General features: G+C 21.8%; 2 protein-coding genes and 1 long non-coding RNA gene across 4 annotated transcripts in view; 1 reads left to right on the top strand and 2 right to left on the bottom strand.

The window, feature by feature from the left end:
- LOC111625699 (microtubule-associated protein 2-like) overlaps positions 1 to 7,419 on the bottom strand; it is a 32,557-nt gene extending 25,138 nt beyond the window's left edge. The window contains exon 1 of the mRNA XM_023368913.1: positions 7,267 to 7,419. The gene's annotated coding sequence lies outside the window, so the exon portion shown is untranslated. The remainder of the gene's footprint in view (positions 1 to 7,266) is intronic.
- Positions 7,420 to 7,485: 66 nt separating this feature from the next.
- LOC111625700 lies at positions 7,486 to 8,336 on the top strand. 2 transcript variants are annotated; one of them, XR_002756769.1, is made up of 3 exons: positions 7,486 to 7,520; positions 7,669 to 7,707; positions 8,205 to 8,336. It is a non-coding gene; the product is annotated as an uncharacterized LOC111625700 (long non-coding RNA). The 2 variants fall into 2 exon arrangements; XR_002756770.1 differs by lacking the exon at positions 7,486 to 7,520 and adding an exon at positions 7,521 to 7,591.
- Positions 8,337 to 15,911: 7,575 nt separating this feature from the next.
- On the bottom strand, positions 15,912 to 19,186 carry LOC111625714 (glutamic acid-rich protein-like). The gene is made up of 3 exons (XM_023368933.1): positions 19,124 to 19,186; positions 16,033 to 18,110; positions 15,912 to 15,985 (listed from the first exon to the last, which is right to left on the bottom strand). The coding sequence occupies exons 2-3, from the start codon at positions 18,050 to 18,052 to the stop codon at positions 15,912 to 15,914; spliced, it is 2,094 nt and encodes a 697-aa protein (XP_023224701.1). The 5' UTR covers positions 18,053 to 18,110; positions 19,124 to 19,186.
- Positions 19,187 to 26,757: the final 7,571 nt, after the last annotated feature.

Here is a 26,757-nt window from a genome sequence, read left to right as displayed (position 1 = left end):
TTTAATATTTTATATACAAAAATAAACCTTCGTCATGATAATGAAAATTCTTTTAGATTTGCACGCGATTTCGCAGCATGTAAAACCAATATTTGGCACTAAGCCACTTTTAAAACCAAAAATATGTCTATCAAATTAAATTCTTATAATGTAAAAATGATGTTTAGGATTTAAAAAAGTATGACTTCATCAAGGATTGTGGCCTTTGCACTTGAAAAATTTGGATTTGAGTTAAAGATTGTCAATAAATGGTTTTATTTTTTCAGAAAATATGTTTAAAAAATCAGATCCTAGATAATAAGAGAGAAATATAACTTAATATAATTTCTAAAAATGTATAAAACAATGTTATTTCTAGTCCTAGATATAAAGGTTCTAGTCATAAGCAAAACTTTTTCTTTTAATTCGTTATTAAATAATATCCGTAGTTTTTAAAATTATTATATATTTTATTAAAAATATTGACTAAATTTTAAATATTTACCCGATAAAAATGTATAATAATTTTTGAAAATATTTCGAAAAGAAAATAATGTATACGCATATAATATTGATTTGGCATTTCGAAATCTTTGCAAAAAGAAATAGAGGGGGGAATTAACATTTGCACGCAAAAATAATTAAAAAATCTGTATTTTATTTTATTAAAACTCAAACATTTCGTAACAGCAAATATAAATAATATACTCTTAAGAAAAATTATTTTATAGAGCACAGAAGGTATTACAGTATTTTACGGATTACAACGTGATATCAGAATAAATCGTGGCACATATTTTATAACATAATATAGAAGAGAGATCATTAATTTCTATTTATTTAAACACTCCATCATTCTATTTTCGATCCCTATTCTATAAATCGATCAAGAAGGTCAAAAAGGATATTTCCGAATCCATTTATCTATTGATAAATGGAACATTTAGTGGATATTTTCTCGAATTCTTTACCTTGAAGAGATTTCGCACGAATTTAAAATGATAGAAAACACGAATTTTTATACGAGAGAATCTGAGAATCAGTCCATTTTATTTGAAAGGTAGTTCAGAAGTCCCACATGTATTGGCTTCTCCATAGAAGTCTTATTGATTTATCAATATCCATAGTCAATGGCAATTTCGTAACTTTACCCTCTTGTTTACGATGTCACGCATCTACTTGTGAGATTTATCCAAATCTTTTCAGTCTTACATAATCTTATACACGGCGCCGAACTTTAAATCGTGGAAACGGTCAAAAACCAAACTCCACTGGAATTATCAATTAATTTAATTAAAAATCATTCCGGTAAAAACAATTAAAAAAGGGAAATTAACATTTAATTCTGGTAGAAAATTTTCTTTATAGATTTAAAATTAAAAAAAAAAAATAATATTAGTTTTTCTAGATTACATTTAAAATTTCACAAACAAACAACTAAAAGTAATTAGGCGACAATATTTCCCTTCTGTTTAATTTTCGAGTTATGTCTAGTCATTAATTAGAAAAGATTTTCTACTGTTCGAAGTAATTTGTGAATATATAAAATAATTTAGACAAAAATTTCTGACAAAAGGAATAGAGATAAGGAAAACTGCAAAATTGCGAATAGATTCTCTTGTTAAAATATAATTTTGTTTCCAATTCGATAGACAATAGGGAAGAATTTATAATACAACTAAAATAATATATATAACAAATATTTAATTAAATATATTTAAATAATTTAAACTCATTTTCAGGCGTTAGAGAATATGAATAATGTTAATTTAAAAGCAATATAAAAGAAATAAAATTCTCTTTCATTATGAATTTCTGGTTTTTTTTAGTGAAAAGAATCTCTCACATGTTAAATTATACTTAAAGCAAAGTATCTGTATACAAAATATAAATATTGACTCTTGCTTATAAAAAGGAATAATAGAATCGAGAATTCTTTTAGCGAAATATGTGTAAATTGTTTATTGTACTTGATAATTTAAATAAAAATTAACGAAATACGACTTCAAAATATTATAAATTAAGCTCTTAATGTATGATGTTTAAGCGATAATTTTAAGCAAATAGAGAAATATGAATAGATTTATTTAAAATTATAATTTAATCTCTAAGAGATTCTCATGTCAATCGAAATTCGGAATTTTAAACTAATCCTTTCTGTAATTTTCCATAAGTAAATAAAACGCCCCAAAATAAATTTAAATTTTAAATTAAAGAAATGATCTGCAATGTTGACAAAGTGTCCATCGATTAATTGAATTTTTTGACAGCTTTCCCATTTCAATTTACATTGTTACGTAACCTGATCAGACGTTTGTAACAATCAGACGACGTTGTATAATCGAAAACAGAGATGACGAAGATCCAACCAGGCGTTAAATATTATATTTTAACTCGTAAATTTACGTGTGATAAGAATAATCAAATATTTCCCCACATTTTTTAGCTTTAAATAAAGTTAAAGGTGACAAACAAGTTCGAATGTTTGTCACCTTTAACAAATAATGAATCACAATTAGTTAAAGCCGAAAGTGAAAGATAAAGTCAATACCTGCCAGCTGAAATCACTAATCAGATTAATATTGCGAAGTATTCCTGGCTTTCTCTTCTAGAAAATTTGATTGTCAATTAATAATTAACTCAATAATGAATGTTTACTAATGGCACAAATAAAAATCTTTTATTCATTTAACTAGTAAAACTGTAATCGATTGAATCGATAAAAAGTGATTAACGTACCCAACAAAGAAGAAAGTAGTCGAAAAATGTGGAATGAAATTTCACTTTCAAGAAATAAAAGCTAAGATTAAGTAATTATTTCTTGCTGTAATTTAAAGGAATGAGCTTCCTAGAAAAAAAGAATTTCACAATAATTAGAAGTATGTTGAAATTTTATAAAAAATAATTTATAATGTCAAATATATTTGTACGGAAATAAATGCACATTAATGATTTAAACATCTCCACGATACCAATGTGTTCAATTTTATTTCGATTATCTCTCTTCTTGACATATTCAAGCAGCCTAAGATTCCTTGTATGTAGGAAATTTATAAAAAATAATTTATAGACAAGTTCTGATACCAGTTAATGCGTAACTATAATTGTATTAGGTGTTAGCAGTTAATCACGAGACGTAACTGCAGAGACATTGCAAAAAGCTATCTGTTTGTCTTCCTGTTCAGTTGATAATAGGCCTACATCACTTTTACATGAGCGTTTTGTGAGAAAATAATATAATAACACTAGGATATCTAAATTTCACAATTGGATGCCATAAAAATTTATAGAACTGTATTCTCACGCTTTGGAAATATCGGTCTGAGGAGGGCGTTTATCCGAAACATGTAACTCTACTTGGTAAAGTTGCAAGAATATGTACCTTATTTCCTACAGTTGCAAAGCTTTAAGAAAAGATGTCATTATGCAAGTTTCATAAGAAATTATTACAAGTGAGAATAAAACGTAAATATTTTCAATTTTTCTTGATATTTGTCGTATATTTCAATACGCATTTATACTCGTAATTTATAGGATTTTTATCTTGTAAATAAACTTATGAGGATAACAAGGTCAAGTTTAAACTTTCAACTTTAAATTTAGCTACTTAAAATTGATGTTTTTTTTCGGTTAGTAAAATATTTTTCTATGTCTTTTCAGACAAAACTAAAAAAATATTAAAAATTGAATTTACTGACTTTCGGAAACTGGTTTCGTTTCGAAAGTAAAGTAGCTGCCCACATGATGTTACGTGAAGATGAATTTTACATGGACAACAGTTTTACGAGGCAAGATTTTCGATAAAAACGAACTTATATATCAAAATTTATTATACAACAAATTAATTTTATGCAACGAACAAGAATTGTTTCTCTTGTAGTTCATATAGTTCATATATAAGTCTACATTATATAAAGTACGAGTGGACGAGCATTTTCTGTCGCAAAAAAGTTGTTCTTTCTTGAGTTTCAAATTCGTAAAAAAAGTGACTTTATCATGTATAAAATATGCACAAATCTTTAAAATTAAATGATAATGTAAAAGATTCAATTGTTTTATATCGATATCTCATATTTAAATGATGCAGCTGACATCAACTGGAAAAAAGACATTTATAAATACATAGGATTCGATTGATGGAATAAGACAACGTAATGCTTGCTCGATCTGTTAAAAGGAAACTTTCTATGAGAAACTAGGAGACTAGTTTCTCATAGAAAATTTCCTAGATATGTGAAGAATTCTATTTTTCTATTCTATTTCCGAAAAATTCTATTTTTCTCGCCTGCTAGTCAGATTTGAACCCACGACCAATGTCTAGTGACGTTATCTAATCAACCGATGAACTCTTATGGGCCTTATTGTAATGTACTTGTACCGTATATCGGCTAATGCATCCGTTAAAATTTTCTAAAATTGTATTCATGATTTTACATGACGTTTATGAAATTCTATTTAAATTAATGTTGAGGAGATCGAGACAAGTTGTCGAGGTTGAACAAGTCAAGATAACAGATTGTATAATGATTTACGAGTGGCATTATTGTTTCTCCGGATATATTCGTTTGTTCAAATTCGCATTACATCAATCCGTGAAAATTCAAGGAAAGACTTATTCACCCACAAAAGAATTATCTTTTTATATTTAGAATATAATTTTCTTTCATACGTAAGCTGGTTCATAAATTTAAACTTCTTACTTTTATCTTAATTAATTCGAATTTAACTAAAGTTCTTTACACTAATTATAAATTAGAATTATCTCTAGAGTTTTATCTATATAACCTATTAAAGATCAACTCCCAATGGCAGAATTCAAAACTTTTATCAGAAACTGAAAATTCACAAAACATATTGTAAAATTAATTAATTGTATGGATTTTCTTTTGCAACAAAGTTTAATTTTCATTATAGAATTACATGACTTTTTATTTTCACTTATGTACGCATCTTTTATTAATAGTTTCTTTGTTTAACTGTAAAAACAATATTATATTATAAAAATTAATATATTTATTTCTAAAATTAAAAAAAATATATTTATCTATTTTTCTACGCCTAGATCCATACTAATCACTTCAGGATCTAGGTAATCTAGATCTTGCAGTATGCATTATAGCATCTAAATATTTTGTTCATGCTAAGAAGTTTTAAATAGGCTTGTCTAGTTACATTAGTTCCCAAAAGGTACACTAACTCCAATGTTACAAACGGTGTAGACTATAATATGTCTGGAAACCTTGTGATAGATCCTCTAAATTTTCTCCACCACAGGTTTTCGGACCAAACTAAATCGCATTATAACTAGTCAAGGAAAGGTTGTAAATATCTCCTTTGTAACTGGAAGTACAGAAGCTGTTCATAAATTACGTAACGCAGATTGCGTGCTGGGTATGCATGGGTGGGTTTACTTACAATTTACAAAAACTTTACGTAATGCTGGGGTCTTAACCCTTGGGTTTATTTTTATTTTTGAAGTGTTGCTTAGAGAGCCATACTATTTAAGTCACTGCTTTGTTCGTTATACATGTAATTAATAACATAATGTAACGTTAAGTACCCCGTTCTATGTAATATCTCATAGTACAATTAAGGGAGTCGATCAGGATATACGTTACGTAATTTTGGGGTTAGGTCTGTACGACAACGTTACTGATTATTACAATAGTAGTTAAAAAGTATTATAAAGCGTCGTAATTTATGAACGATCCCAGAATCCGAACTATGAATTCCAAAAACTTTAAATAATGTAACACGTCTTGTAACACTACAATTGCTTGCTCCAAAATTCTCCTGTCGAACTATCTGAAATCCATCATCTATCTACTCTAACCAAGTTTTGAAATGGTTTGAAGAGCTCATCATTAAACTGTGAAATCTGCTTTCTTTCCCTATACGAATATATGTAATATATCAGAAAATAATTTTAAAATGTTANTTCCTAGAAAAAAAGAATTTCACAATAATTAGAAGTATGTTGAAATTTTATAAAAAATAATTTATAATCATTGTAAAAAGAAAAGTAAAATTAAAAGGAAATAATTACTAAATTGTAGAATATAGAAGTCTCCTTTTATTCTCTTTTGTGGTTTCGAGAAATTTGTTACAATTATGATTATAGAAACGAGTTGGATACTTGTTTGCTATTAAACAACTCGGAAATTGCCTGGAGAGATTAAGGAAATATTATTTTGAGTGCAGACAATAAATCCGGATCACAATTTTGATGTAGTTTCAAAGAATAAAAACAGATAAACGTTTATTTTATATTATTTTTTCTTAATATTTATTAAGAACAGGTAAAAATAAGAAGCTTTAAGGAAATTCTGAGAAATAACCATCTTAATAATTTATGTGGCATACATCAAAGAACAAGTAGTATTTTCATAGTTAAAATTTATGATTTTTTAAAAATATATATGCTGTTATTTAACTATAAATCTATATTGATTGATCTGATGAATGTTCCAAAAACTATTCCGGCATGTTTTGATTCTTTTACCTATCATCAGTCGCCATAGCAACATGCTAATATTGAGCTCTAATGTGTAAATTATCAAAGCAGTTTTTTCTCTTTTATAAGATAAATTTCTTTAAATATTAATAATATGTTTACAAACAATCTCCTAGCTACAATGAAATGTATCATCACTTGCCTAAATTAGCATAGGTTTATGGATAATATCGACGATCATCAAGTTATTTAGATTTAATTAATGCGACGAAATTGCAGTAATTACATTAATTAAATAGAAAACTTTATATATCATGGAACTGCCTGAACATTTTCCCTCTAATCATTTACAATAATTAATTTTGTTGATTTAGCTAAGACGAAAGAATAAGCAAATAAGATTTTCTTGATAATATCCGATTCTGAATAGGATCAGAGCTTAAAATTATACAATTCCAAGCTCTAAAGCGATCAATACTTGCTAATTACTATTACTAAAAGCCCATTCAGTTAACAAACATATGACGCAATAACTAATCACAAGAGAGTCCTTCAAACTAGAGATGAAAATGACTTCTAGTGGCGACTGTAAACTACTAGCAACACCTAAATCTATACATATACAGTACCTCCTATACCAACTATATATAGATTTCCCTTTATGTGGCTACAAACGTGTTTAAAATATCAAAATTAACAAATATTAATTAGATTACAATCAAAATAACAGATAAATTTTATTACTTTTATTCACCATATGTTTAATCATTTATTACAAGAATAAATAAGTAGGAGGGTGATTTTAGTGAGAGATTCAAAGACGATTGTCTTACCTGAGAAGAGGATTTTATACTTTTAAGATCAAATTTTCAATCTTAAACATGATGCACACGCATATACAAAAACTAATCTATCCTGAACAGCTAGTAGACAATCGTCCTGATAGAAATACTGCAGTGGATAAAATTGTGGATGTCCAATCAGGTGATGGTGTGGTCTTCACTTTCTCTCGCCATCTAGCGGCACAGATTAGTATTACGCGTCGTTATTGATCAATATGGAGTCGTGTTAAGGAAGAGAGAAACAGGTACAAGCTACGAGCTTATAAAACGTATTAAATGTAGTAAAACACAATTTAAGATTATTTATAGATAAAAGGTTTAGTGGTTAATCGTGTAAATTAACCTGTGAATTTGTAATCATATATTTTATTATTATTATTTTTTTTGTTATAGCTTGGACGTATTTTCGTCAATAAATTTAATTAGGGAAAGGTAATGCTTTAGGAAGTTCGTTTGTGTTATTTTTAAATTTCTTGTAAAATAAATAAAAATTTAATGTCTTATTTAATTTTTTTTTTCTTTCTTTCAACCTATTTTACTTATTTTTAACTATTTTAAATAAGATTTATATTGATGAGAATACGAACGAATAAGCTAACAAGCTAATTTAAATAAATTTATATTGGATTTTAAATAGCCTAAATAAAATTTCATTTTAAATGTAGAAAGAAAGTATTTTGTAAAATGAAGTCGAATAAATGAGTTAAAATTCAACTTCAAAGAAGAGAAAGAAATTCTATTAAGAATGCCTTTAATATAGAGGACTAAATTAAAATCCAATTCAAATGATTTACTAATTAAATTGATTAAACGTATTTCATTATTTAATTGAAATTAATACTATATTATCGATTACGTTTCCTATAAGTTTATTTATAATGAGTGCAAGACATATTGTAAATTAAATTTATGCATTTTTTTTTTCTCAGATCATTCGAATAATTGAATCCCATAATTGAAAGCAATGAAATTACAAATAAATCAAAAACAATTTAGTCATTTAACAATCCAAATTGTCGGAAAACGAAGAATTTGATGAATATTTTATAAATGTAAGACCAGAAAAAAGTTCCTCAATAAAAAATGAAAATTGATTTTTTTCGAAAAGGTAAATAATTTGTTATTACAGATGAAAAATCGACAGCTCAGCAATTTTCCTTCTAAGTGTTCTTATTTTTGAAGTGTTCGCTTTTTACTGAATAAAATATCAAACAATTTATACGAGGAAACAATAAAAGAGCCATTTAATTCGTTGTAAGCTTGCTTACTACTATGTTTCCACCCTGTACTAAGATAGATAGATTCTATCGTTATTAACTTTAAAATCATTAAATTATTACATATTTCTTTGCTTTTAAATAAATTAAAACTGTCTTTATTACATTCGTATAACACTATTGAATTCATTAAAGCATACTCTTCGACGTATCACGAAGTTTCTATAGGAAATAATACATTTAATAAGAGATTTAATCCAAATGGAGTGTAATTATATTTCAAAAATAATTAAAGACTACAAATATGAAAAATAAGATGAAAAATTAAATCCTGGGACAACATATCATTTTGTAAATATTATAATATATTATAAAAAAGTTTTATTAATACAAAATTATTTTAAGACGCACCATCCCATCCACCTGTTTTAAACGAACGTTCGTCCCACAGACACGAAGTCTGACATTAATAGGTGGTTCAGGTCATTCCGTCCAGTACGGTGCTTGTCACCATAGTAACTGGATCGATAATAGCCACATGAAAAGGTGAAACATGATGTAGAGACTATAGAATCCGGAATTAAAAAAAAGGATCAAGACATTTAAAAAACTATAAATGAATTATTGACTTAGTGTGTAAATGCTATTTTTGTAGCTATTATGACTTACTGAATATTAAGTGTATATATATACATATAAATATTTTCTTTGAAAGTTCTTCAAGTGAATGTTTGACGAACATTTTTCTTAAAGAATTTTTTTTTAGAAATGTTTCTTCATAGGTTCAAATAAAAATATATATTGCTGCCAACCACTACTTGAAATATTTGCAATTTAAATTATAATCACGTGATATTGGATGTAGTTGCGTTGTTTATTGCCGAGATAAGAAGACTGATTTAAATACTTTATCACAAAAAATCTCGGAAATAAATTTATGGACGTTCTAAAATAGATTTATTGTTATTAAATGCAAGATGAATGATTCAAATATATGTTCAAAAGTAAAATTATTTTTTAAAAAATCTTCAATTTTTTAGTTAAATTATATATGAATAATGTCACTTATTGAATTTAAATAAATTTATATTGGATTTTAAATAGCCTAAATAAAATTTCATTTTAAATGTAGAAAGAAAGTATTTTGTAAAATGAAGTCGAATAAATGAGTTAAAATTCAACTTCAAAGAAGAGAAAGAAATTCTATTAAGAATGCCTTTAATATAGAGGACTAAATTAAAATCCAATTCAAATGATTTACTAATTAAATTGATTAAACGTATTTCATTATTTAATTGAAATTAATACTATATTATCGATTACGTTTCCTATAAGTTTATTTATAATGAGTGCAAGACATATTGTAAATTAAATTTATGCATTTTTTTTTTCTCAGATCATTCGAATAATTGAATCCCATAATTGAAAGCAATGAAATTACAAATAAATCAAAAACAATTTAGTCATTTAACAATCCAAATTGTCGGAAAACGAAGAATTTGATGAATATTTTATAAATGTAAGACCAGAAAAAAGTTCCTCAATAAAAAATGAAAATTGATTTTTTTCGAAAAGGTAAATAATTTGTTATTACAGATGAAAAATCGACAGCTCAGCAATTTTCCTTCTAAGTGTTCTTATTTTTGAAGTGTTCGCTTTTTACTGAATAAAATATCAAACAATTTATACGAGGAAACAATAAAAGAGCCATTTAATTCGTTGTAAGCTTGCTTACTACTATGTTTCCACCCTGTACTAAGATAGATAGATTCTATCGTTATTAACTTTAAAATCATTAAATTATTACATATTTCTTTGCTTTTAAATAAATTAAAACTGTCTTTATTACATTCGTATAACACTATTGAATTCATTAAAGCATACTCTTCGACGTATCACGAAGTTTCTATAGGAAATAATACATTTAATAAGAGATTTAATCCAATTGGAGTGTAATTATATTTCAAAAATAATTAAAGACTACAAATATGAAAAATAAGATGAAAAATTAAATCCTGGGACAACATATCATTTTGTAAATATTATAATATATTATAAAAAAGTTTTATTAATACAAAATTATTTTAAGACGCACCATCCCATCCACCTGTTTTAAACGAACGTTCGTCCCACAGACACGAAGTCTGACATTAATAGGTGGTTCAGGTCATTCCGTCCAGTACGGTGCTTGTCACCATAGTAACTGGATCGATAATAGCCACATGAAAAGGTGAAACATGATGTAGAGACTATAGAATCCGGAATTAAAAAAAAGGATCAAGACATTTAAAAAACTATAAATGAATTATTGACTTAGTGTGTAAATGCTATTTTTGTAGCTATTATGACTTACTGAATATTAAGTGTATATATATACATATAAATATTTTCTTTGAAAGTTCTTCAAGTGAATGTTTGACGAACATTTTTCTTAAAGAATTTTTTTTTAGAAATGTTTCTTCATAGGTTCAAATAAAAATATATATTGCTGCCAACCACTACTTGAAATATTTGCAATTTAAATTATAATCACGTGATATTGGATGTAGTTGCGTTGTTTATTGCCGAGATAAGAAGACTGATTTAAATACTTTATCACAAAAAATCTCGGAAATAAATTTATGGACGTTCTAAAATAGATTTATTGTTATTAAATGCAAGATGAATGATTCAAATATATGTTCAAAAGTAAAATTATTTTTTAAAAAATCTTCAATTTTTTAGTTAAATTATATATGAATAATGTCACTTATTGAATTTAAATAAATTTTAATGTAATTTTTAACTAATAGAATATTTAATGCTGAATTTAACGTTGATTTTTCAATTTTTTTTTGACATAAAGAAATAAAATGATTTTTTTTTCATTATGATTTCTTCGAGCATAGAATATAAATTTAAAAAATCTAGTTTTTATTTTCAGATGATTTAATAGCTCTTAATGAGTAAATGTCATTTTAAATATATTCAATTCTGAAATAATCTTTCTTATAACATCACATTTAGAAATTAATGATAATAAATTTAATAATAATAGCATCTACAATAGCTTTTAGTTTAAGGTATTACGTATTCTGCGTGACATTTAATGATGATGATTAATTTAATTCATTTAGCAAATTAGGATTATATCCAATGAAGTTTCATTTTATCGAAAAGTTTAAAACATTTTATTTTAGATCTTAGTAAATAAGCAGAACTAGAATCATTTTCTTAATTCAATTTATTTTTTATGTAGAATGAATGTATTTTCAAATTTAGATAAGTTATAAATGATGTATAATTAATTTAATTTAGGCTAAAAGTTAATCATCATTTCTACAGATAATTAACTTTCTGAAGTTTTTATCATCACTTTCAAAAATATTCCTTATCTTAAACATCACTTATACAATATTTATTTAGATAAGCATTAAATTTTAAATTTTGTTAGTAAACAAATATTACTGTTATGTAATTGAAGGAGCATATTGATTGATACGAATTTTCTATTCTTCTTTCTTCTCTAGATATAAATAATTATAAAAGAAACTATTTTTCATTTACTACTAATTTCTATGAATATAAATGTTTCATTGTAATATATTTTTTGCGGTTTCACTTATGAGATTTGGATATTAATTAAACTGCTTTATAGAAACAATTTAAACGATGTGGTAAAATAATATATTATGTAATTATGCAGCAATGAACATACCAATAAATCAATCGTAGTAAGTCAAAACCTCCGGTTTCGTAACCAATTACGATAACGTTACCCCTGTAAATGTCTCTTCTCCTTTGACAGATATGTTATGTCATGAAGTGACATTCACGCTACATTATCTAAACTAGCATGTAATTTAATATTACGTTCGTTAAATTGTTCAAATAAATTTAATTCAGTATACAAATTAAATTTTGCTGTTTTTATTAAGCTAAATGACACACACATTAAAAATTTATGCAAGAAAAATGAAAAAAATTGCCAAAAACAAAGATAGATTTACATTTATATAAGTTATAGATTTTTTTTGAATAAATAAGAAGTAGGATAACCTATATAGTTATATATATATCAAAATGATCAAGGCAAGTGACCTATATCAAGCATACAAGCAGATACTTCATAACAGTAATAAATGCATAGAAGTAGAACAAATCTATTTTTGTTAACAATGTCAAAGATTTATTAATACCTATCTACGAAATAATGTAATTACATGTTACTTACAAGTAATTAGTTACTTATTAAGATTTTTAAACCAAAGGAACTATTAATGTAATAATCATTCAAATCGATAATTCAAATTTGTATCTTCTCTCAATCATCTTTTGTCCAGACGCAAGGCGCCAGTCAAGGTGTGGTCCAGATTTGTAGTGTCATCAACCTTAATTTCTGATCAATAATCAATTGTTTCCTTAAATTTATTTAATTATCATAATAATAATAACTACTAATCGATTATTTATACGTATATGTTTTTCTTTCCTTCGTTTTTAATGACATCTAGTGGCTAATTTTTGAAATAAAATACCTCAAAACGATTAAAGTATTATAAAATAACACCAATTAAAAAAATATATATTATAAACCTTTTTAAATATATTTCGCGTTAATATTTAATGCTTTAGGATGAAATAATAAAGAAAATTTATAATATAAATAATACGTTAAATTACTATTTTTAAATAATAATTTTTGAAAATTCCCATTTTGTTATAAAAATGTATAAAAATTTACACATTACATTCAAGGAACGAAGTTTTTGTACAGGTAACAAAGGACAGACAGAAACAACAACCGCTGGCGCCATCTTTTGAAACAAATTTGAATTTATGTTAAACATATTTTATGCTTTTGACATTTTTGTCATAAAATAAACCAATAAAATTTTGCAATTTTGTATCACACAAAAATTTATCTTTTTAAATAAATGAAAATATTAATATATAAATTTTATTTTTGAAATATAAATTAAACTATTAAAATAAAAATAAAATTTAATANATATCTATATATTAAATATAATATTTTATATATTGATTCCTGCGTAGAAAGTGAAACAATTATTTAGAAAGTAAATATTTTACGAGTTATCAAAAACAAGTGAAATTTTGATTCAATGATTAAAATATATATACACGTTATACATTGCCTTAACTGTAAAAGTAATTATTTTAATATTTTAAACTTATTTCTACTTATTTAAGATAGCCACTTTCCACTCCTAGAGTCTGCTAAAGCCTGAAGCACCTGATATATGAAGCCTGTTATGCAACCCACAAGAAATATCTTTAATAAAAGATTGGAACAAGATGCCAATAGATAATTTATGTTCTATTTTTAAATGAAGCAAATAAAAATAGATTTTTGTTCCATTAAATAATCCGAGCCTTATATAATTTGGTTGATATATCTTAACAACGTCACAATATTGATTCGTATCATTATTACTGCATATATTTACCTGGATTTCATTATTTGAAACCGGATAGTCCCGATAATGCATAATACATCTTTCAATTTATATAATATTTATATAAATTAAAATGTAAACGAGCGAAACAAGTAGGGAAACATTAACTATACCAAGTGTAAACTAATAAATTAAATGATTCGTCGCAATGTGTCGTGACAGAAACCATAGCACATCGCGTTGATCCAGCTAAAATGATGCGACGAGTTATTTAAATTAAACAAAATCAATTCATTATTCTAATGTATTTATATGTTTATGTACTTGTTTGAGAATCTCATAACAGATGCTTTTATCTCAATTTTTATATCAGTTTCGGGGTAAATTCCTAATTTCACTCGGTGAAAATCCAAAGAATACCATTTTCTTTGGATTTGTTAAACTTCTTATCGATTTTAGAAAAAAATGTACATAGGATCGATAAGGAGTTTTTATTTAATGTATTTTAATAAATTAAATATATTTTATTTTAATGTAAATTTCTTTAATAAATTATAATTTATTTAGAATTCAAATTCGAGTATCAACATTTAATTACTGATCAGAAGAGAGAAGTATTATTAAATTTTAAAACAAGTAACAATAAAAAATTATCACAATTTAGATAACTTTATTATTTTTAAAAGAATATATCATTGGTAAAAGAATATTTAATAACTGGGCTGCAATTTGAAAAAAAATTGTAAACCGATAAATTCCCACTGTCGTCCGTCTGACTGACTGACTCATTTCTTAATCTCGAGAATGGTATTAGATGAATGTTAAGACCAAAACTGGAAACATTAGGGACTGGAGGCCCCACTAACTGTACAGAACTTCCAGTCTAGATCGGAAGACACGTGAATTCAATTCAAATATTTCTCCTGAATGAAGTTACAGATGACCTGCACGACTCTTTTGTTATCAGGAAAAGTATAATGTATAGGGGCAAGACTCTACAAATTTGAGATGGAGAAACATATAATTGCTCGTTAATCATTAAAATATTCTAAATATTTCTGAACGAGACTAGTATTTAAAATCGTATACATTGAATGTATGTATCTACATTTATATATATGTACAGTACAGTATAGTAATTATATGTAAGCATTTTATTGAGACATTAAAACACAACGATAATGTAAAAGTCAAACTTATAAATAGATCTATTTATTTAAATTTTTTTCTTTGTGTAAACATACTCGAAACATTTTTAAAAATCAAAATATTGCATTGTTAATATAAAGCGTATTTATATTCAAATGCAAACAAGTTCTTAGTGTTCATATAAAAATTTTAAAAAACATTCTATAAATAAAATGTTAATGTATTAGAAGGTCATATGAAAATGACATTTAAAAAAAATCAATTGATAATGAAATGATTATAAATAATAATTTTCGTTTGAAACTTTATTTAGAATAATTTAAATATATTAAAAGTAATCAATAGATTTAAAAAAAAATAAAGTATAAAAATATGTGTTTATTTCGACCTCTTTCCAGTTCTTATTTTCGCCTTTTTAACACCCTGTTTTAAGTATTTATAGTTAAGATAATTAATAGTTGAGGTATCGACAGTTTCGATCCTTTTCTAGGAAATGGTCTTGTAAATTTTCTCCATTGTGAACAAATATCGATAAAAATGGGTGATAGCATTTATTTGGAATATCTCTCTTTATATGACTTTAAATTATTTTCATTAAATCCTTTGTAAAAATCCTCTTATTATATAATACTAATTTTCACCAAATCAAGAGCTGCTTCCGTGTAAAAGTAGTTTAGATATAAGATAATTAACATTAAAAATTAATGTTTCATAATCTTTCATCTAACATATTGGACGGGGATAATATATCAACTGCACTATAAAATCTTCAACAAAGTAAGTCATTACACAATCAACCACACCCAGTTTGAACGTTTTAAGAGTTCAATGTCAGCAATGTCAACGATCTGTTATCGTTGACTTTTAACGTTTATTTTATATGCGTTTCGGTACATGAATGAGGCATTGACTTTTTGGTACATCGTATTTTATAAATGTAAATGACTACATTAAAAAGTTTATTCTATTACATGAATAATTATATGACTTACCTTCGTCTTCATCGCATTTTTTATCATCTTCGTTTTCTTCTAATTTTAATTTCTCTTCGTTTTCGTTTAATTGTTCTGGTGCTTGTTCGTTTGATTCTTCCTCTTGTTCAGTTTTTACTACTTCTTCCTCTTGTTCATCTTTCTTCTCGGTTTCTTGCTGTTCTACTTCTTCACACGATTGATCAGACTCTTGTTCATTTGTTTCAATTATATCTTGTTCTTTATTATCTTCCTGGTCTTGTTGAGTGGGATCTTCTGTCATTTGTTCTATCTCCTTTTCGTTTGACTGTTCTATTTCTGTTTTTTTCACTTCTTTATCTTCTTGTTCATTTACTTCATCATTTTCTACTTTTGGTGTTTCATCTTGTTGATTTATTTCTTCAGCAGAATTAGCCACTTCATTGTTAACACTATCGATCAATTCTGTTTCTTGTTCTTCAGATTTTTGTGCATCTTCAGTATTTTCGGAACTTTTAGCAAGCTCCTCATCTTGAGCAATTTCATCACAATTTGTTTGATCTTCGTTGGCATTTGTTTCGGTTTTGTTTAATTCTACTTCACTTTCTTGTGCATTTTCAGTAGATTCTATATCAGATTGTTCTTTGACATTTTCATCAGCTTTATCATCACTAGATGAAATCTCTAATTGTGATTGTTCTTTATTGTCTAAAGCTTCACATTTTACAGAAGTTCTACTTTTTGAACTGGAAGTTCGAACTTCTGATGAATTTTCATTAGTCTGACTTTCGGATTGATCTTCTAGTGACTTTTTACTTGTAGAACTCGCAGGTCGCGTTTCGGATGGATCTAGTGACTTTCTACTCTTAGAACTCGCAGGTCGAGTTTCAGATGGATCTGCTTGTGATTTTCTACTCTTAGAACTTGCAGGTCGAGTTTCGGATGGTTCATCTAGTGATTTTCTACTCGTAGAACTCGCAGGTCTACTTTCGGATGGATTGTCTCGTGATTTTCTACTCGTAGAACTTGCTGGACGAGTTTCAGAATTCTCTTCAGTAACTTGATTTTCAGCTAGATTATCAGGTGTTTTTGTACATGAAGAACTTTGAGATTGCATTTCTTCAGTATTTTCAAAATCATCTTGTTTTGTAGATAAATCTATAGTGTTGTTGCTTTTAGCACTTGTTGGGAGTAAATCATTAGAATCTTCATTTACTTGTCCATCAGAAGCTGTCTCATCAGGTTGTTTACTGTCAATGCTCAAAGGTGTAGTATCTTCGGAGTTTTCAGTAATCTCTTGTTTTGCAGATGAATCTGTTGACTTCCTACCGGAATTTGGCCGTTGGTCGTTAGAATCGCCATTGATTTGTGTTTCAGAAGCTAACTCAGCAGAATGTTTACTAGCAGAACTTAAAGGCCTATTATCTTCAATGTCTTTCGCTGTTTCTTGTTCCGATGGTAGCCTGATATTTCTCTGACTAATAGAACTCGGAGGCCTATTTTCTTTAGATTCATCCACAGTCATTTCTTGCATGTCACGATGAATAGATTCCCTACTGGGAATGCGATTTTCTTTTCCATCATCATCAGCGATTGATGTCCGTCTATCCGTTCCATTTTGAATAGATTTTCTGCTAGTGTTGCTGGCTGGTCGCTCTCCTATTTCGCTTCTATGGCTATGAGAACTAGAAACACGGTTTTCTCTACTTCTACCATCAACAGATTTTCTACTAGTAGAGCTTGAAGCGCGACTGGATCTGCTCTGTCGTCCATTTTCATTTTGTAAACCATTAACTGTGCCATTACTTTTAACACTTGCAGGACGTTCCGTATCAGCATCACATCCATTACTTTCCCCAGTTTGCAATTCTACATTTGATTCACCATTTTCTTGTCCATTAGATAATTCAATTTCTTGATTAAGAACTTCTTCTTCGGAGTCAGTTGACTTGTTATCTTCTATTCTTTCTTCCTTTTGTTTAGATGCACTTTTTTTGTTTTCTGAAGTAATGGTTGCAGATTTCGGACGATTTTCTGTTTCTTCAGTTACATCTTGAGCCATTTTTAAACAACTATAATCAAACAGGAAATCTATCTCTTGCTAACAAAAAGAGATAAACCTGTAATTTTTCAAAAATGCTTTCAAAAATCTATCTAAATATAATTAAATTATTTAAAAATATTTTCATTCTTTATGTTGTTTAAAGTTAAAATAAATAAATAAATAAATAATTCTCCACCGCGACTCTTCAGTAAATGACTGGGAAACTGGAAAAATTGGAAAAATTTTCAATGTTCCAGTCTGAGAAATACAAGGTCATGGAACTCAACTGTCCAATCAATACAAATATCAGCGTTGACGTAAAAAGTGACATCGACCCCAAGAGTAATGTGTTTACATGATCATCGTCGACTTTACTGTATAACTTTTAAAGTAATGGTCACCTGTCGCCATGACGCACTTCCCGTTATTGATTAAACGATGTTGACTTTAAATTCAAACTATAATAAACACGTATACTATTTTTATATACAATTCAAAAATAAGAATATTCAAAGGAAAAAAAATACGATCGATTTTCAAATTATTTTCCTATGTTCTCACCATGTTAAAGATAAAACTTTTCCCCCTTATTGGCAAAAGGCCAATACTTGACCGGGTTAACGCTAAAATTCAATAATTTAACATTAATAAATTATACTTTTAGAAATAATAATCTACCAATAACTTTATAAATTCTATTATTTATTAGAAACATTTATTTTCATGACTTATTTATAAATTAATAAAAAATTTTCACTCAAACTTTTCAATATCCAAAACCAGTTTAAATAAATAATTAAAACATTATTAAATATTAAATTAACTTTTATACTTTTAATATAATCGTATAACTTAAAAATCAAATCATTTAAGATAATTAAAATTTAATTAAAAAGTTTTTAATATAAGAGAAAAATAGCTTAAAAAATTCGTAATTTATGAAATGTTGCAATAAAAATTTTAAGTTTAATAACTTTATATAACTTTAAATAATAATAAAAAAAATATTATAAACTTCTTTAAAAGTGATCAAAATGTGAGTCACTTCATCCAAAGGCAATAGCTTAATACGTGGTGTGAGTCACTTACCTGAAGTATTGCTCACCTGTTCTCATGAAAGGTCTTCACAGTTCTGACAACTCTGAATATTCCCGCTCAGGTATGTAGCGATAGAAGCGCCACGAATATTTATGTGAAAAATGTTACCATGACGACAATCAAACAAACGATCATCATTTGATGTATATATGTATATTCCCACCCATTGTCATATCTTTCTTCGATTGGTCGCGCATTCCTTTCTTCGTAAATCATTCTTCAAAGTAATGACTATTTTCAATGTTTCCATTTTACAACTATATCAACAATAGAAGCAACACATAAAACATGTGCAGTATTTTATATTCATATCAAAAACATTTATTATTTTTACGCAAAAGTATGCATGATATTTATAAACTAGTTAAATTAAAATTCGGATGCTTGATTTATTAAAAAATAGCTATCTATCTATCTATATATATATATATAAGTTGTTCTAGTGTTTCTCAACCGAGGGGTCGTGACCTTCGAGGAAGATTGCCAAGAATATTTCTGGACGTCGATGTTTTCATAACGCTAAAACCAGGTTGATAACTACTAAAAACATTCGGAAGCAGAAAATTTATATTTCAATATGGAGAAGAGAAAACATTTTTGCAATTTTACAAATGTTTTCTTTGCTTATAAATCATAATTTTAAGGACAGAAATGTTTTCTCTGCAAGTAGATTAAATATTGAATAAGATTTATCTTAATATTAGGTTAGCATAATTCTATTATTTACAAGTTCAAAATGTTCTTATAAATCAATAAATATATATATAACTGTTTTGGTAGGTAACTAATTTCACTTTTGTTTTGTTTTATCCGAGTGCAACTTTCTGAGAAATGAAAGTAATTAAAGTAAGACTGTATAAATGATCCATTCGTCTCTAAAACTCCGTCATTAATTGATTTTTGTTAAGTCGATAATTCAGATAAAGGTTTAAATAACCATTTATAATTTTAATGATTTTCGCAATTCTTTTCGTTTTCTTAAAAGTAAAATAATATCATATCTAGATGAAGTATAAAATATAATTTGAAAGATTTTTAACAATATTTCTCGATGTTTTTCTTAAAATTTATCGATTTATTTCGGTAAAAATAACCTTATTCCGCTATTATATCTTAAAGGATTTAATAAAATCGTAAATAAATTTATTTTGGAATGATGTGGACTATATGGATTAATGGACTATACAGAATTAAATATGATATATTAGAATACAGTTTTCTCATTCTTAGCAAGACTCTTATCTTGTTAGGATATAAATAAGAAAACATAGAAGATCAATTGTAAGATAAACATTCATATATTGTCTTTATTAAATGTGTAAGATAAAGCAAGGTTATTGGAAACTTTAATCTATTAGGTATTTGTGAAAGTATACACGAAAGAAATCAATGGTTTTGCGTCGTCTAGGTTTAGTTTTTTATGCACCATGCGGAATGGTCACCTTGGTTACAGCACGTTGGCTTCAACAAACTACGTATTTTATGTCGGGTTTGAATTGATGGCACATGATCTCCAGCTGGAAAAACCCTTTATACATTAATTCGAGTTATAATATTCATGTCTTACATATCCTTCAAATCTGAAGGATACTTTAAAGAAACGAACATTTTTCGGGGTTAAGGTTCTATCAAGTTCAAATGTATTCGAGTTCAATCAAGTTCAATATATTCTACTCGATCAAGATTACCTTGCACTTGGATTCGTTAAACTTTTATTTAATAATAATAGAATCGAAAGAAGGATTACATGATCCTTATATAAAAATAGAATTTAAAATCTACGTTTAAATGTAAATTCTGAACATTTTTAATTTTCTAATACTTGATAACATTTAACATTTTATTAATAGTTTTAATACTAATCAATTGAAAATATTTTCTATTTAAATAGTAATAAATTAAATAATAATATTTTTTTTCAAAAACTCTAATTAACTACAATGAAGACTATTAATTATTTTAATATATTGCTTAACTTTAAAATAAATAAATGACTTGTTTTAAAGAACTTAATAAATGATTCTGTATTAAAAAAATCTACAAAGTTATGTTCACTTTAGTTAAATATTTCCATTTGCAACATAAGTGACAAATAAATTTATTCACATTTAGCTCATTTACACAATTAATTTCAGACTAAATAACAAAAGTAAATATTTATCTTAGTTTAATTTATCATTTATATAACAAAATGAATTACAATTAAATTTATTGTATCACTTTAATTTAATCAATTTAAAGTATACAATAAATTAAATTTATAATTAGGCCTATATACTTTAATTTTTCTTAACAATAGATTTATTGTAAGTAATCACTGACATATTCATTTATATTTTTAAATTAGTGCCTTTGAAAATATCTACATTTAGATCTTGGTTGGGTTGTGTAAATGTATTTACAACATAATCCCAAGTGATGTTAACTATAAAATGTTCGCACCCACTTTCTAATTCCCAGAATAACGAGTTCCTCTACGAACATACAGTGACCTTAAAAGTCGTAAACCTGACATTTGTCGATATTAAATCCTTTAGTAAAAATTGTAACCCACATGGCGGACGGGTAATCAATAAATTCCTATCAGAAAATTCAAACTAGAAAACAACGTGGCATATGAGTATTGTCTCCGATATATTTTTAAAGTTTTATTAATTAATAATTTGATAATATTTTTTAGAAAGTTTTAAGAAATTAATTATATTAGATTCTTTTAAGTAATTACAATAGGCACTGTCAATTTTACGAGTTCTAAAGCAATTAAAATGGTGCGATATATTAAATTCTAACATTAAATTTTGTCAAGGTTTCGCTTTTATAATAAAGTAAAAATTCTCTTAAACTGAATTTATATATATTAAAATTTGTATGAAAAAATTTTATTTTTATTTTTAATAATTAAAATTGTAATTTAAATATNTTTTTTTTTTTTTTTTTTTTTTTTTTTTTTTTTTTTTTTTTTTTTTTTTTTTTTTTTTTTTTTTTTTTTTTTTTTTTTTTTTTTTTTTTTTTTTTTTTTTTTTTTTTTTTTTTTTTTTTTTTTTTTTTTTTTTTTTTTTTTTTTTTTTTTTTTTTTTTTTTTTTTTTTTTTTTTTTTTTTTTTTTTTTTTTTTTTTTTTTTTTTTTTTTTTTTTTTTTTTTTTTTTTTTTTTTTTTTTTTTTTTTTTTTTTTTTTTTTTTTTTTTTTTTTTTTTTTTTTTTTTTTTTTTTTTTTTTTTTTTTTTTTTTTTTTTTTTTTTTTTTTTTTTTTTTTTTTTTTTTTTTTTTTTTTTTTTTTTTTTTTTTTTTTTTTTTTTTTTTTTTTTTTTTTTTTTTTTTTTTTTTTTTTTTTTTTTTTTTTTTTTTTTTTTTTTTTTTTTTTTTTTTTTTTTTTTTTTTTTTTTTTTTTTTTTTTTTTTTTTTTTTTTTTTTTTTTTTTTTTTTTTTTTTTTTTTTTTTTTTTTTTTTTTTTTTTTTTTTTTTTTTTTTTTTTTTTTTTTTTTTTTTTTTTTTTTTTTTTTTTTTTTTTTTTTTTTTTTTTTTTTTTTTTTTTTTTTTTTTTTTTTTTTTTTTTTTTTTTTTTTTTTTTTTTTTTTTTTTTTTTTTTTTTTTTTTTTTTTTTTTTTTTTTTTTTTTTTTTTTTTTTTTTTTTTTTTTTTTTTTTTTTTTTTTTTTTTTTTTTTTTTTTTTTTTTTTTTTTTTTTTTTTTTTTTTTTTTTTTTTTTTTTTTTTTTTTTTTTTTTTTTTTTTTTTTTTTTTTTTTTTTTTTTTTTTTTTTTTTTTTTTTTTTTTTTTTTTTTTTTTTTTTTTTTTTTTTTTTTTTTTTTTTTTTTTTTTTTTTTTTTTTTTTTTTTTTTTTTTTTTTTTTTTTTTTTTTTTTTTTTTTTTTTTTTTTTTTTTTTTTTTTTTTTTTTTTTTTTTTTTTTTTTTTTTTTTTTTTTTTTTTTTTTTTTTTTTTTTTTTTTTTTTTTTTTTTTTTTTTTTTTTTTTTTTTTTTTTTTTTTTTTTTTTTTTTTTTTTTTTTTTTTTTTTTTTTTTTTTTTTTTTTTTTTTTTTTTTTTTTTTTTTTTTTTTTTTTTTTTTTTTTTTTTTTTTTTTTTTTTTTTTTTTTTTTTTTTTTTTTTTTTTTTTTTTTTTTTTTTTTTTTTTTTTTTTTTTTTTTTTTTTTTTTTTTTTTTTTTTTTTTTTTTTTTTTTTTTTTTTTTTTTTTTTTTTTTTTTTTTTTTTTTTTTTTTTTTTTTTTTTTTTTTTTTTTTTTTTTTTTTTTTTTTTTTTTTTTTTTTTTTTTTTTTTTTTTTTTTTTTTTTTTTTTTTTTTTTTTTTTTTTTTTTTTTTTTTTTTTTTTTTTTTTTTTTTTTTTTTTTTTTTTTTTTTTTTTTTTTTTTTTTTTTTTTTTTTTTTTTTTTTTTTTTTTTTTTTTTTTTTTTTTTTTTTTTTTTTTTTTTTTTTTTTTTTTTTTTTTTTTTTTTTTTTTTTTTTTTTTTTTTTTTTTTTTTTTTTTTTTTTTTTTTTTTTTTTTTTTTTTTTTTTTTTTTTTTTTTTTTTTTTTTTTTTTTTTTTTTTTTTTTTTTTTTTTTTTTTTTTTTTTTTTTTTTTTTTTTTTTTTTTTTTTTTTTTTTTTTTTTTTTTTTTTTTTTTTTTTTTTTTTTTTTTTTTTTTTTTTTTTTTTTTTTTTTTTTTTTTTTTTTTTTTTTTTTTTTTTTTTTTTTTTTTTTTTTTTTTTTTTTTTTTTTTTTTTTTTTTTTTTTTTTTTTTTTTTTTTTTTTTTTTTTTTTTTTTTTTTTTTTTTTTTTTTTTTTTTTTTTTTTTTTTTTTTTTTTTTTTTTTTTTTTTTTTTTTTTTTTTTTTTTTTTTTTTTTTTTTTTTTTTTTTTTTTTTTTTTTTTTTTTTTTTTTTTTTTTTTTTTTTTTTTTTTTTTTTTTTTTTTTTTTTTTTTTTTTTTTTTTTTTTTTTTTTTTTTTTTTTTTTTTTTTTTTTTTTTTTTTTTTTTTTTTTTTTTTTTTTTTTTTTTTTTTTTTTTTTTTTTTTTTTTTTTTTTTTTTTTTTTTTTTTTTTTTTTTTTTTTTTTTTTTTTTTTTTTTTTTTTTTTTTTTTTTTTTTTTTTTTTTTTTTTTTTTTTTTTTTTTTTTTTTTTTTTTTTTTTTTTTTTTTTTTTTTTTTTTTTTTTTTTTTTTTTTTTTTTTTTTTTTTTTTTTTTTTTTTTTTTTTTTTTTTTTTTTTTTTTTTTTTTTTTTTTTTTTTTTTTTTTTTTTTTTTTTTTTTTTTTTTTTTTTTTTTTTTTTTTTTTTTTTTTTTTTTTTTTTTTTTTTTTTTTTTTTTTTTTTTTTTTTTTTTTTTTTTTTTTTTTTTTTTTTTTTTTTTTTTTTTTTTTTTTTTTTTTTTTTTTTTTTTTTTTTTTTTTTTTTTTTTTTTTTTTTTTTTTTTTTTTTTTTTTTTTTTTTTTTTTTTTTTTTTTTTTTTTTTTTTTTTTTTTTTTTTTTTTTTTTTTTTTTTTTTTTTTTTTTTTTTTTTTTTTTTTTTTTTTTTTTTTTTTTTTTTTTTTTTTTTTTTTTTTTTTTTTTTTTTTTTTTTTTTTTTTTTTTTTTTTTTTTTTTTTTTTTTTTTTTTTTTTTTTTTTTTTTTTTTTTTTTTTTTTTTTTTTTTTTTTTTTTTTTTTTTTTTTTTTTTTTTTTTTTTTTTTTTTTTTTTTTTTTTTTTTTTTTTTTTTTTTTTTTTTTTTTTTTTTTTTTTTTTTTTTTTTTTTTTTTTTTTTTTTTTTTTTTTTTTTTTTTTTTTTTTTTTTTTTTTTTTTTTTTTTTTTTTTTTTTTTTTTTTTTTTTTTTTTTTTTTTTTTTTTTTTTTTTTTTTTTTTTTTTTTTTTTTTTTTTTTTTTTTTTTTTTTTTTTTTTTTTTTTTTTTTTTTTTTTTTTTTTTTTTTTTTTTTTTTTTTTTTTTTTTTTTTTTTTTTTTTTTTTTTTTTTTTTTTTTTTTTTTTTTTTTTTTTTTTTTTTTTTTTTTTTTTTTTTTTTTTTTTTTTTTTTTTTTTTTTTTTTTTTTTTTTTTTTTTTTTTTTTTTTTTTTTTTTTTTTTTTTTTTTTTTTTTTTTTTTTTTTTTTTTTTTTTTTTTTTTTTTTTTTTTTTTTTTTTTTTTTTTTTTTTTTTTTTTTTTTTTTTTTTTTTTTTTTTTTTTTTTTTTTTTTTTTTTTTTTTTTTTTTTTTTTTTTTTTTTTTTTTTTTTTTTTTTTTTTTTTTTTTTTTTTTTTTTTTTTTTTTTTTTTTTTTTTTTTTTTTTTTTTTTTTTTTTTTTTTTTTTTTTTTTTTTTTTTTTTTTTTTTTTTTTTTTTTTTTTTTTTTTTTTTTTTTTTTTTTTTTTTTTTTTTTTTTTTTTTTTTTTTTTTTTTTTTTTTTTTTTTTTTTTTTTTTTTTTTTTTTTTTTTTTTTTTTTTTTTTTTTTTTTTTTTTTTTTTTTTTTTTTTTTTTTTTTTTTTTTTTTTTTTTTTTTTTTTTTTTTTTTTTTTTTTTTTTTTTTTTTTTTTTTTTTTTTTTTTTTTTTTTTTTTTTTTTTTTTTTTTTTTTTTTTTTTTTTTTTTTTTTTTTTTTTTTTTTTTTTTTTTTTTTTTTTTTTTTTTTTTTTTTTTTTTTTTTTTTTTTTTTTTTTTTTTTTTTTTTTTTTTTTTTTTTTTTTTTTTTTTTTTTTTTTTTTTTTTTTTTTTTTTTTTTTTTTTTTTTTTTTTTTTTTTTTTTTTTTTTTTTTTTTTTTTTTTTTTTTTTTTTTTTTTTTTTTTTTTTTTTTTTTTTTTTTTTTTTTTTTTTTTTTTTTTTTTTTTTTTTTTTTTTTTTTTTTTTTTTTTTTTTTTTTTTTTTTTTTTTTTTTTTTTTTTTTTTTTTTTTTTTTTTTTTTTTTTTTTTTTTTTTTTTTTTTTTTTTTTTTTTTTTTTTTTTTTTTTTTTTTTTTTTTTTTTTTTTTTTTTTTTTTTTTTTTTTTTTTTTTTTTTTTTTTTTTTTTTTTTTTTTTTTTTTTTTTTTTTTTTTTTTTTTTTTTTTTTTTTTTTTTTTTTTTTTTTTTTTTTTTTTTTTTTTTTTTTTTTTTTTTTTTTTTTTTTTTTTTTTTTTTTTTTTTTTTTTTTTTTTTTTTTTTTTTTTTTTTTTTTTTTTTTTTTTTTTTTTTTTTTTTTTTTTTTTTTTTTTTTTTTTTTTTTTTTTTTTTTTTTTTTTTTTTTTTTTTTTTTTTTTTTTTTTTTTTTTTTTTTTTTTTTTTTTTTTTTTTTTTTTTTTTTTTTTTTTTTTTTTTTTTTTTTTTTTTTTTTTTTTTTTTTTTTTTTTTTTTTTTTTTTTTTTTTTTTTTTTTTTTTTTTTTTTTTTTTTTTTTTTTTTTTTTTTTTTTTTTTTTTTTTTTTTTTTTTTTTTTTTTTTTTTTTTTTTTTTTTTTTTTTTTTTTTTTTTTTTTTTTTTTTTTTTTTTTTTTTTTTTTTTTTTTTTTTTTTTTTTTTTTTTTTTTTTTTTTTTTTTTTTTTTTTTTTTTTTTTTTTTTTTTTTTTTTTTTTTTTTTTTTTTTTTTTTTTTTTTTTTTTTTTTTTTTTTTTTTTTTTTTTTTTTTTTTTTTTTTTTTTTTTTTTTTTTTTTTTTTTTTTTTTTTTTTTTTTTTTTTTTTTTTTTTTTTTTTTTTT

Source organism: Centruroides sculpturatus, unplaced genomic scaffold (assembly GCF_000671375.1).
Source record: "Centruroides sculpturatus isolate CEXI.00-Female unplaced genomic scaffold, Cexi_2.0 scaffold78, whole genome shotgun sequence".
NCBI classification, from domain to species: domain Eukaryota; kingdom Metazoa; phylum Arthropoda; class Arachnida; order Scorpiones; family Buthidae; genus Centruroides; species Centruroides sculpturatus.
This window is presented reverse-complemented; position numbering and strand designations above follow the sequence as displayed.

Excerpts from the sequence above, each read along its gene's own strand:
- LOC111625714 (XM_023368933.1), bottom strand. The coding sequence starts at position 18,052 with ATGGCTCAAGATGTAACTGAAGAAACAGAAAATCGTCCGAAATCTGCA. Across the intron at positions 15,986-16,032 it reads AAAATGCGATGAAGACGAAG|TCATTTACATTTATAAAATA; the intron begins GTAAGTCATATA and ends TTTTTAATGTAG.